General features: G+C 39.8%; 1 protein-coding gene and 1 long non-coding RNA gene across 2 annotated transcripts; one reads left to right on the top strand and one right to left on the bottom strand.

The window, feature by feature from the left end:
- Positions 1-222: 222 nt before the first annotated feature.
- Positions 223-11,267, bottom strand: PLA2G10 (phospholipase A2 group X). The gene is made up of 4 exons (XM_055707315.1): positions 10,947-11,267; positions 6,400-6,565; positions 3,525-3,631; positions 223-944 (listed from the first exon to the last, which is right to left on the bottom strand). Exons 1-4 carry the CDS (start codon positions 11,017-11,019, stop codon positions 799-801), a joined length of 492 nt encoding a protein of 163 aa, XP_055563290.1. The 5' UTR covers positions 11,020-11,267; the 3' UTR covers positions 223-798.
- Positions 6,572-8,673, top strand: LOC114017289 (uncharacterized). The gene is made up of 2 exons (XR_008731757.1): positions 6,572-7,350; positions 8,128-8,673. It is a non-coding gene; the product is annotated as an uncharacterized LOC114017289 (long non-coding RNA).
- Positions 11,268-12,698: the final 1,431 nt, after the last annotated feature.

Raw genomic sequence — 12,698 nt, 5'->3', positions numbered from 1 at the left:
TCCAAGATCAAACACTTAGGGGAAAGGCATTTGGCCCCAGTGACTGCTACTTTTCTCATGTATTTGTCTTGGTGATGGTTTGCATTTGCACTTTTAAAACTGAAGTTTTAAGGGTAGAACTTCTCCCTGTGCCCACAGGAAACTCAGGGTGTACATAGAGTAAGGAGTTTGAGCCGTGTCAAACGAACAACTTCTTAGAAAACTGTATTTAAAAAGTAAATACTAGAAAAAAAAATATTACACATTTTTTAATACCTGGTAGGACTACTTAAGGTGAATGATATACAAAGCTAAATTAGGCTTCATAATAAGTGTTTAATATAGATGAGAGGGTTATTTGTTGCTGACACTGTCACTTTATGCATTTTTTCCAATCACTTCAAAGTTAACAAATGTTAAGGTAAATGTTAGTGGAAAGGTTTGATTTGTATGTTATAGCCAGTGGAGGGGGGATGAAAAGTTGACAGTGAATGATATTATGAATGTGAAAAATCTGTGACTGAATATAAACAAAATTAATTTTAAGTGAGTCGCTCGTTAAGCTGACAAACTCGAATTGCTATTTAGTCGATACAAGCTTACGTAGAAGTAACAAACTTGCTTTTAGTCCATGGTAGAAGGTAAGAAAGACAATAAATGTTTACTTTGGCCCTTCTGGGATGTGGAGAAACTAAGGTAGCAGGAAGGAAGACCGAGAAAGGGGAAAATCATTTGTTGTCTCTGTAGCCACAACAGCAAAAAAAAGTCATTCTAGATTTAAATACATACAGAGTTTTCATAAAGACAGATGTTGTGTATCTAATACCTACATAAAGGCTGAATCTCACCACACATAAAGTCTGGCCACAAAAGGTATTTTGTATGATAGGGAGCTTTAGAAAAACATTTGGCAGCTTCGCGGTCACATTCACATGCCATTTTTTGACATTTGTCTTCTAGTGATTCTGAAAGAAAACACAGTAAACTTTTTATGTTAGTTTGAAGTAATTAAAAATACCAAATGGAATACCAAGAATTGCTACCTTATTTCCATATTTGCCATATAAATGGCTCTTAGGGTTCAAATGCAATAGCAATTGCACTGAGCTTTAGTAAGACTTGCAGTTCTTTTGTGTTCTTTAGACAGAGCTCCATGCTAGGACATCTCAGTGACAGGGAATATACAAGCATGGTTTGGTTTAGTGACAGTTGATAATCGGTAGAACTATCTTGGCAGGTAAAAAGACAACAATTGGAAAAAGACTTAAATACTCTTCTTAGTGTTCTTTAATAAAGGAATTTTGATTCCTCTTTAGAAAGTGGTCTCTAATCACCCCTGCCCACCCTGTTGCTCTAGTGAAACTTGAGTTTGGGAAGACATTTTCCATTTCATCCATGTTTTAATCTACTAAAGGACATAGCATTAAAATTATATATGTGAAATAAGGGATGTAAAGATGTTCCATGTTCAGCTTAAATTGCCCACCATTTTTTATGTAGGCATTCAGTAAGAAGTTAGGTAAAGTGTGTTTTAAGTACGATAAAATCCTTGTCTGGCCATATTTGGTTTTTTAATTGTAGTTTTGTAACTTAACAGATTTCTTGGCATGAACATTTCTTCTTGGCACGAACATTTTGTTCTACAGCAGCGTATTTCGGTTTTATTGTGCCAACCCAGAAACGTGTGTTTTTTCTCTCCGCAACTGTCTGTAAACTAAAGAATCCTTGATTATATTTTGTCTGAGTACTTATCATTTTGAAAGCTTAGATGAATCTCTGCTTGAGAGTTGTCTAGGAGCAGAGTAAGTGTTCAGTTTTGTGAATGAACTAAACTTCTGCTATGAAATGGAAGTGTTCTTAATGTATATATGTTGACACTGCAACTAGCTACCCTGAGAACTACTTAATAGTGTCAGTAGCATAAACAACATGACAGGATTAAAAAAAAAAAAAACACCCCAAACCGAAACCAAGAACTATTCCTTCTTTTGTTATTGCCCAAAAATTAATTTTCCCCATGGAACATCAGGGACATTTTTTTCAGCTTTCTTGATGACATCCTACTATGTCGGCCAATACTTAAAAATATTCTCAGTTTCTGGACTAGAACAGGAGCAGAACCTTTACAGCCAAATATAGGTGGACTGTAACTTGGTAGTTCGACAGTTTGAGAGAAGATGCTTAGTACTTCTGGAGCAGAGAAAATTAGCAAGTAGAGAGTCTGCATGAGGTGGACACTTGGGCAAAGATAAGGTTGAATGAAAAGGAGGAAAGGAAATGGGTGTCAAAAACTTTAATTTCAGGTTAGGCAAATTCTAAATTGAGTTACAGAATGAGATGGTTTTGTGCTTTCTCTGAATGGCCTACTGTGTTGCCTTTAAACTATGGTAGTCAGAAACTCAGACTTGTTGTACACAAACTTGTTTAAGGGTCTGCATTTTAGTGGTGCAATTAACCACCAATTCTCAAGCTGATTCGCATTCTAGGTAGTAGCATAAAATTACATGCAAAGTAACTGACCTAGCACCTGATTTAAAAATAAAACAAAAAAAAGCAAACAGTGCACAAAACAAACAAACAAAAAAACCAAACCCCAGCCAAACAAAAAAACCCCAAAACTTAGCAAGAAGAAAAATAAGCCTGCAAATTTGGGGGGCTTGTTAGAAGTTACAGTTTCAGAAAGTTTTTGAAGTGAATTGGAAACTTTGGGAGTTGTGAACAAATAATGTAAAAGAAATGCTGCATTTTCCTGTTGAACATTTTTTGTTTGTTTCTTTGAGACCTCTTTGTCTTTCTCTTTTATACTACAGCATGGCAAGTATATTACATTAATATTTCAGAGCAATCGAACAAAATTTATCAGGATGTGGTCAGCCATTTATTGCAACTTGTACACCAATTATGTAAATATTTTCAAATTAACGTTTTATGGCTTGTGGACATGTTACTTCCATAAATAAACATACTCATCAAATACTTTATTACCTCAGTGCTTGACACTGTATTTGTGAATTCATTCATAAATTGCAGCCACTAGCAGTGGGCTGTGCAAACGATCAGTGATAAGTATGCCAAAAGCTTGTCCATCATAAACCTATAAATGGTGTGAAATATTTTCTGCTAAGTATAAAAAGGATCCTTTTTAAACAGTTGTAATTTTCTCGCCTCCTGTTTGTAGTTGCTCTCCAGCTTGAGACCTCTAGGGAGTAGCATAACATGGGTTCCTCAACACATGTAAATGCTGAGTAAAAAGTGTGTGTGTGTTCTGAAAGGGTAAGGAGCTTGTAGATCAGAATTTTGTTTGCTTATGTATGTCAGTAGGTCAGGAAACTGTATTCGGTTGGCACAGCTGTGCTTTCTGGAGGCACAGCGTACCCTAGCAAAGAAGTCACAAAAGGAAGGATGGTAAAATAAGAATTTTACAGTTAATTAAGAAAATGTCTATGAGGTCAATGAGACAATCAGTAGAAGTAAAAAAAAAAAACCCAAAACACCAAAAAACAAAACCCACCACCAAAACAGCCCAACTGGAACTGTTCACTCACCACACACAGCAGCATTGTCTTCACATCCCCAGTGGTAACTTTCTGTCTTTGGGTGACACCCTGCTTGTTCTGCCTTACCATAGCAGCAGTCATGGTTAAAGCAGCACCTAAGAGTAACAGAAATGGGCTTGCCTTAATTCATGCTGCGGTGATTTATGGTCACGTAATCTGGATGGTTTTTATCAGCATGTTTCTACAGGCTGTGAAATAGTAAGTCAGCATACATGAATGTACAAACAGTTGCCTGAACCAAAACAGGGTAATGGTTTAATAGATCACCCGGGAAAAAATTACTACTCTTTCATGTAATCAGTGCTGAGGAAAATGTCTGATACACTTTGATCTAGTTGAACTTCCTCACAAATAAATATAAAAGGAATCTTCAAAGCATTCTCAGTTTTAAACACAATAAACTTTCATGTGGGTATGCCTCTCCTAGCCCCTTCCAAGAGAAAGATCAAATGACACGATATTCTGTCAGATGATGAATTATGTCCTTTTCTGCCAGTTACTGATGCTATTGTAATGGTTACTGACAGGGAGGGGACAAGAAAATTTGTTAAGCCATAGCACGCCATCATAAATGTCATGTTACAGCAAAGTCCTAACATGGTGGCAAAAAAGCTGAAAGCAGGAGAAATGTTCAGTAATGAATAGGCACGGGTGCTGTTCAGTGCCATAATATAACTAAACATCTTTGCTCGGTATCATGAGAAAATTTGGAAAATTGCCCAAAATGATGATTTCAATATTGTTCTTGTCATAATGGGGACAACAAATTCATAGGCTATCACATTGTGGAACTGAACACTACAGGTAACCATTAATGGTGTATTTTAATGCTTAAGAGTTATTCTTCTGGTGTAGAGTCATGGCAAGCCTAGAATAGCAAGTAGGGGGGAGGTAACAAGGACCTGAAATTAGACAGCTTGTATGTTTTTGCTGCAAACTAACTTTCCTTATTGACTTGGTGGGAGAATAGGGTTGTATCCATGAGCTTTTTGCATTCAGTCATTGGGTTTCTTCCTGGTAGCCTAAAACCATCATATTACAATAGGCACATGATGTTTAGATGGTGTTTAGATTGCCTGAGGAATTTGTGTCTGCAATAGAAAAAGTTAATGCTGTGAGCTCTCACTTGCAATTACTGTTTTTTTTCTACACTTATTAAGTAATTACTCGGTAATTCCACTCAAATCGCCACTTAAAGATCGTGCAGTACCTAACAGTTGGACAACACATACCTGTGAAGTAGCTCAATACATCCATTTAATACACAGAAATTAAAACAAAACAAAAATATTAGTGAGTCTTTGTAGCAGTGCTGAAGTAAATAAACTAGGAAATGCAGCTTCTTTTGCCATAGTGCTGTCTATCTTCACGTGTTTACAAAAATTGTCACCATTACCTTAGTCCTCTTTTAAGTGTTTTAAATAAAAATAGATGCTTAAGAATTTTGTGTTGTATCTTATGAAAGCAATATGTGACTGTGTCTTCCAAAGTTTATAAGCGGCAGGCAAAAATGTAAATTGCAATAACTATTATTTGAATAACTCCATTACAGATGGTGTTAATTCAGATTAAGTATTTCTATATTTTCAATTAGTTAAGTTTTCAGGCATAATTCTGAATGTAAACAACCCACAATGTAGCTCAAAACTTAAATCAAACTTGGTAAGAATTTTTGTCTCTACATTCAGTTGGAGTAATTCTTCATTCTGTTCAAATGCAGTAGAGTAAGTATACTCGCTTCTGGCTTGTTCTTAACATTCTGTAGCTCTTAAAACCCAGACCACAAATAGCTAACCATGTTTTGTGAAGAAGCTTCTTGCTACTGTGGACTTTCAAAAGCGAAAAAAATGGCCTACAATGAAAGACTGTCAAACTGCAGGTTCTCCATCGTTATCTTTAGGTATACGGATGACCAGAAGTAATAATAGTCCCTTCTTTTTGTATGTGTATCTAGTCATTAAGTCGCAACTACATTATACCAAATTGTCTTCAGAATAACAGATTACTTGGCCAAAAACTTGAAATATGTAGGCAAAGTTTCTAGAAGTTTTAGGTCTAATCGTGACTAGTATCTTTAGGAAAGAAAAATTAAAAAATCAGATTTCAACTTTCTATATATTCTACCTTAAATGTGAGTATCAGACATTTGCTTTCCTTTTAATTTACAATATATCTGTCTGGTAAGTCAGAACTTGAGATGTCACATATGGTGGGGAAATGCATCATTATAATGATAAACTTGAAAATATAAAACTTTTATTTAACTACTGTAACCAGAAAATCATCTTCCTGGCAGCTAATGTTCAATTATAAATTAAATTTACAATAGTCTATATGCTGAAGTTTAGTACTAAATATAAAGGTCTTACAATTATTTTAGTAACAATTCATAATTCCCTTTATTCAAACATTTTTTTTAATAGGTTGAATTTTGCATAATTTTCTATGTATTATTTTGAATACTAATACGATGGGATGGATGGTAGTAGAATCAAAAGATTTTTTGAATTGTGATTTTATTTTTTAAATTTTTACTTTTATGGATTGCTTGACTGTTTGGGCTTTAAAGCTTCTCCAAGAAGACTTTAGATCTTCAGCTTTTGGCCAAACAGCAAGAGCAAAGAAGCTCAGCTGGACTGTGAATCCAGTATTAGTGCAATGAGAGTTTGAGTTAAAGGCAAGTAAGACTCATGTAGATCTACGGTAACGCAATTTTAATGCTTCAGAGTTTCTTAGCAGTCTGAGGTGTTTATACTCAGTTCCCTTACTGATGTTAAATAGGCCTAATTCATATTTTTGTCCTTTTACTCTGTCATCTGCATACATTCAGCACTTAATCACTCAGATAAACAGTTATGCTTACCAGTCTACTCTGTCCTTGGGCCATCCTCTTCCTCCCAGACCACAGTAGCATCCATAGCGTAGGTAGGCAAAAGGAGATCGTCCTGTAGTACACCTAATGGCTCCAGCTAATTCAAGAAGTCCTCTTCGATTTCTAAAATGGGCTTCCCCAAAAGCGCCTTTATAGACTGTGGAAGAAGACCTTTATTTTTTTATTGAATCAAACATGCAGATATAAAATAGTATGTTTAAAAAAAAACTTTGATAATGAATGTCAGTACTTGAAAATAACAGTTTTCTTTTTTTCCCTCTTTTTTTTCTTTGGGGCCACACTGCTTGACCTAGTCCCTTTTTACCCCCATGTGTAGTGAACAGCATGCTGAATAACTGCAGTGGTTTCCTCCCAGCAAGGCAGCATACAGTGGCAGACCTCAGTCATTTCCAGTCTTGAAACTGGCAAGAGCTAGCATGTGTTCTGCAGTCTGGGTCCACTAACCTGCTAAAATTAGATGCCCTAACCATTGCAGTATTTTTTCCTTATCATAACATGCAATTTTGCCCTTGTTATTTTGTAGAATGTAATGCTTTACATTTGAACAAGCATGTCCTCTATGATGGGGTTCTGGTTTTCCTCCTTTTTAGACGAGCCAAATAACTGGTGGGGGTGGCAGGGTGGGTGTATAGCAGGGAAATGGGCAGGTGCTTGGAGTAATTTCCGTTGCTTATGTTTTCCTGTTTCATTTTGTTTGAGTTTTGTTGTTGTTTAAGGGATTCTCACCATTTTTTCCCCAGAATTAGACTGTATTTAGGAGCTTTATTTTAACCATCCTGTGTCAGAACTAAAACAGTAGGTCCAGAGCAGCAGATAAATGTTGAGACACCAGATGACTTTTTTGGGGGGTTTCATGTCGTCCTGCAGGCTGAGCTAACGGATTGAAGACCCTTAATAGTAATGGACAGCGCAGGCTCCAAGGTAATTGCAGCAGTTTTGAAGAAGCTGGATGAGTACAAAACAAATTAGTGGAATGCTGCTGATTAGAGTTGTCTTACTAATTAGACTAATGATTTATTTTGGTATAAGGAGAACAGTTTATAAACCTTAACTCCCAGTACTAGATACAGATTGGGGAAGACATGAAGATTTAATAACTGATAATACCTGTGGGAGAGACAGACAGCAGAAAAAATATTTATAGACTTTCTCATTGTTTTGATATTTGTTTACTACAGAATAACTGTATGATTATACAGTTTGTATATAATCTGTGCAATCATGTAATCTATTATAATAGACTAATAGAATAATCTATTATAATAGATTATATGATTAACTGTAATGAGATAATGGAAGATCTGCCAGGAAAATATTGTTCCCAGCACAGCTGAGTAACTTGAACTATGTGGAATGCTGGTGACCTCCAGCACTCATAATTTTGTGAAACAAAGGGATTTAAACACCTCATGAAATCATCTCATTAAGAAATAAAATCGGTAGTATGTGAGAATGGTTAAAAAAAAAAAAAGCTTTAGATTGCATTTATTTTAATTTCATTGCTTTATAATAGGTATGAAAAAAATAAAACCCACATTCTTTTGTATCTAGAGGTCACAGGAAATAAGTACAAGTGTACAAAAATAATTTACAGTTACGCAGTTTGAGTCTAGTCTTGTTATTTTAATATAGTCTAGAGTCTAGTCTTGGCTTTTAATATTCTTGTAATATTTAATTCCAGTGTTTATTGCATAACAGGAATTGGAACTTTGTCAAAAGTTTAAGCTGTTGTCACTCTTGAAAGGAAACTTTGAAGACAGATACTTGGGAGAGGAAAAAACCAAGAGGATAGCTCATCAGGAAACTCGCAACTGGATGTGATGTAGCTGCTTTAAAAGTAAAGGTTGAAGGGAAACTAAAACCATACCAATCCTAAGGCTACTTCAGACACCAAGAAATAGCAGAGGGGAAAAGAAAAAAAACCCACACAAATCTATGCAGCAGTTGTCTTTGTGATGGTGATGACTAAGCCAGAGAGATCAAAAGCCGTGAGGTGGTTTTCTGAAGACTGAAACTGAGTGAACAGTAAAGACAGCCTGAGAGAAAGTAAGCAATCACATTGTGTTGGTGTTATGCTTGATTCTAAGACTGTAATTCCTGTTGCCCAAATTGGAGCCCTGCCATGTTTGCAGAGTTTGAACTTCATCATGCTGTCTTGTTTTGCTGCCTGTGTGAGCTCTTAAGAGTTCAGATTGTGTTAAATGCTGTACATTGTTATGTCTTTGAAAGATATTTTCCACTATACCTTCCTACTCTCCTTTTTTTCCCCTTAGTTTTCTGAATAGCTTACTATTAAAAAACCCAGTCCCTTACATTTCCATATGCGTAGAGGAAAAAATCATTTTAGAAACAAGATTTTTTTGTGAGAGGTCACAGGTCCCATAACACTTTACTCTTTGCAGTGGGCACAATGCAAACATAATAATTATTTCTAGAGATTTATTTTTGAGATGCATAGGTTTGCATGATTATAATACATAACTACATTAGTCATTAGCATCTAATACAGTCTATGATGTTTTGTTGGTTTTCAAAGAAATGTTAAGCCATTCTTTCAGAAACTGAGGCTTCAGAAACATTTTTTGATGTTAAATACATGTAAGATTTCCTATACTGCTATTTCCGTTGTACAGTTATAGTGCTCTTGTAGTTCAGAACTTGAAACTTGGGAATAAGCAGACTTTCTGATGTATCTCCAAGATCTGGCCAGAAGTGGAAACATTTGAACTGTATGCTTTATAGAAGTTTCTTTTTTTCCTGAGATTTTTCCCCCCCCCCTCTCATTTCATAAGCCATCAGGAACGGCCTTTTTTGCTAGATCTTGTTGCCCAGGCTACTGATGCGCTTACCTCTACAAACTGTGGTCACGTATGAATTTTTTGAAAGCATCAATTTGCCTGTTTTGATACTGTGGACCAAGCATTGAGAAACAGGTAAATTACATTGCCTTTCTACCTCACTGCCTACAGAATGGGTGACTGTGATGTCTGACTCAGAGCTATCGGACCAAAGCCAGGCTCTCTGTAACGATCACTCTAGGCTGGCAGCAGCAGTGAGTCTTCCACTACTTTCCTTAACGTTCTTGCTGAGGTTTGTGCCATGCAAATGGTGAAGTCTGGAGGATGATCAAAATGCAGAAGGAATAATAGGGGCATGCTGAGGTCAGGAAGTAGAACTGGGGCAGTAAGCTTGGTGGGGACCTTAAGTTGGCCCCATTATGCAAGCACCTTACCTTATGGTCTGTAATTATGGGATTGCCTCCCCGCTGCCCACCCCCCCGCCCACCCCCCCTGCGACCCTGCGTCATTCTATGCACAGATCTGTTACAAGAATGAATCAAGACTCATGTCCTTCCTTTTTGGAAGATTCGGTTTGGTGAATTTTCAGGCTGTGCAGGAATGTGTAAAAAAAAGTGCAAGATCACAAATGAGAATCTCCTAATTAAAAGGCAGCTGAATGCTGATCTGAAAAACTGGATTTTATCCTCACAGCAGTCACAAAGGTTCAGTATGAGGTTAGTTTAATCACTTTAAAACAATGCCTATCCATGTTTACTAGTAGTGTGCTCGTAGCCTGCTGGATATCCTGGGTTGGAGTACCGAGATACTGTAATACCCAGCGACAGCCAGGCTTTGTATAGTTGGAAGTTCCAGATAATTTAAGTAGTGGTAGGTAAAATCGAGTTCTAACATGTCACCACGGGAACCTAAAAGTAGTGGATGCTTTTTTTGTCAGCCCACTTACCTATCTGACAAAGAGGGATGATAATACAGTTTGACATAAGTGTGAAAGAAATGAGTATGTTCAGATCCTAAACTGATGAATAGCTAAAAAAAAACTGTGAGGAAATGCACTGCAGATCATGACAACTGGTCTTTAATACTGCTTAATAAATAGGACGTAGGAGACAAAGGAATACTTGCAAAGTGAGCAGTCAGCTATGCTCAGGTATGAGGCAGGGGTCCTTTAATTACGTTCTCGCCCCATAACTTATTCATAAAGCCTGACTCATTCTTTCAGCACAAGCCGGTTGTGATGTTGCAGGCCCCGTGGGGCTCCCGGCCGGGGGCTCCCCGCTGGGGGTCCCCGCAGCCGTCGCGCCGGGGAACTGTTGAGCACCCGGCAGCAGAGTGCGGGTGGGTGACTTGGCTTTGTCCGAAGCTGGTTATCACAGTGCGATCTGCAGCCTGATGCTACATACCGAGCTTTTTAACACATTTTGCACGTTACTGGTGAGCTTTAAAAAAGTAGCGGGAGAGCCTCCGGCGCACCGCCGTGCCGCACGTGTCGGCGGGCGGCCCCGGCTGCACCCCGCTGTGCCCGGCGCTCCGCGCGGGAAGGCGCTTGCTCGCCGCCACCGCTTCTCCGAACGCCCTTCTCCCCCCGCCGCCCGCCGCGGGCGCAGCCGAGCCCCGTCCCGCCCTGGGAAGGGCGAGCGGCCCCGGCAGCCGCAGCCCCGGGGCGCCCCGCGAGGCCCGGGCTGAGCCCGGCGCGCCGCCCGCCGCGGCTGTACTCACCGGCCGGCGGCAGCAGCAGCAGCAGCAGCAGCAGCGGCGGCGGCAGGGGCAGAGGCGGGCGGCGGGGTCCCATGGGCGGCGCGGCGCGGTTCGGGGTCCCACGGCGGCGGGTGCGGGCAGCCGCGCCTGGCTGCGGGAGCGCCGCGTGCCGGTGTGGGGCAAGGCCGCCGCGCGCCGGCTATAAGAGGCCGCGCGGGCCGGGCCGGGTCCCGCTGCGGGGCGCGCGGCGCTGGCGGCGGGGAGGAGCCGCGTGGGCACCCGCACCCGCCGCGCGCGGCACCCGCACTCCGAGCGGGCCGAGCTTCACCTCCCGATCGCTGCTCTTCTTGGAGGGCTAAAGAACAAGCCGCTCTTCAGCGGGCTACCGACAGCTGCACCTCGGTCAGAGTCACCGGGCAGCCCTCCCTCCGCCGGAACGCAGCCTTCGCGTGCCGAGTGGTTTTTCACAAGCTGTGGAATCCTTGCGGGTTTTTTCCATTCCCTTTCCAGCTCCCGTATTATTTTGCAAAACCCACGACTAGATGCCATACTGCAATCACGGTCCTGTCACCCCTCTCAACACGCAGACAACACTGCTTACCTTCACGGTTTTTTTTTTCCCTTGCCGCTATGTTCAGAGTATTTCATCAGACCTTTTAGTATGGCACTGAAACCAGTGGGTTTCCTGACAGTTTTTCAAGCAATCAGGACTCCTGAAATGTTGGGTACCGGGTTTTGTGTGTGTCTGTTTTCTTTTTTTTCTTTTGGGTTCTCTCTCTCTTTTTTTTTTTTTTTTTTTTTTTTTTTGCATTATTATATTCCAGAATATGACCCCCATTGGATTCCATTGAGGCCTATACTGTTAGGATAAGGAAGGAGAGATAAAAATAGTTTTTTTACAGAACTTACCAAGAACTTGTTCTTGGCCATGTCATCTGGCTATTGCAGAGCAGCTGGTAGTTTTTTTGGTAGTGAATGGTATTTCATCAAAGAAAGAAAATTTTTTTTGACATACATACTGAAGGATAATTCTCCTTTTGCACTAAAATGCTCTGATTTGTGTGTTGTATCGTTCCTTCATTCAGAAGAGAGGTAGAATATTGCATGTGGTCTGATTTCAAAAGACAAAAAGCATGCACAGACAGATCGGACTTGGTTTTGTTACCCTCTCCTTAACTCACGCTCTATGAAATGTTTGTGTTGGCACTGAAGTTAGGGTAGTGAGGGATAAATGTGGAAGCACATCAGTTTAAGGTAGGATACCAATATGGCTTTGTACACCTGATGTATGCTTTTGTGCAGCTACATGCAGAACACCAGAAATTCTATGTTAGCCCAGCCAAAACTAGTATGTGCAGAAGAGATCATGGTATAAAGAAAGGAGAAAGGGTTTCCAGCTTGAGAGCTTGTATTCTGCAAAGGGATGAAAGCTGTTGGAGGCTCCCTGTGCGACCGTGGCTCCCTGCTGAGTGATACCCAGCAGCTTCTGGTACAACATGCTATGACACGCTGCCCGCTGGTCCTTCTAGCCCTGTCTTTTGGGTCTTACGACCATAGTGGACCACAGACACTTCCCAACAGAGCTGGACTAGCATACTAGTGAAATAGGATCTCTGACAACCACAAATGTTGTCAATGACCCTGAGAAGTCTTGGTAATGTACAAGTCCTAAAAGAGAGACGATCTATTTGGGATAGATTTAAAAAAATAATAATTTTTTTTTTAATATTTTGTTGCTACTGTCATCAACTGGGTCAAAGCAATTTCCGTATT

The sequence above is a fragment of the Falco cherrug genome, chromosome 4 (assembly GCF_023634085.1).
Source record: "Falco cherrug isolate bFalChe1 chromosome 4, bFalChe1.pri, whole genome shotgun sequence".
NCBI lineage: Eukaryota > Metazoa > Chordata > Aves > Falconiformes > Falconidae > Falco > Falco cherrug.
This window is presented reverse-complemented; position numbering and strand designations above follow the sequence as displayed.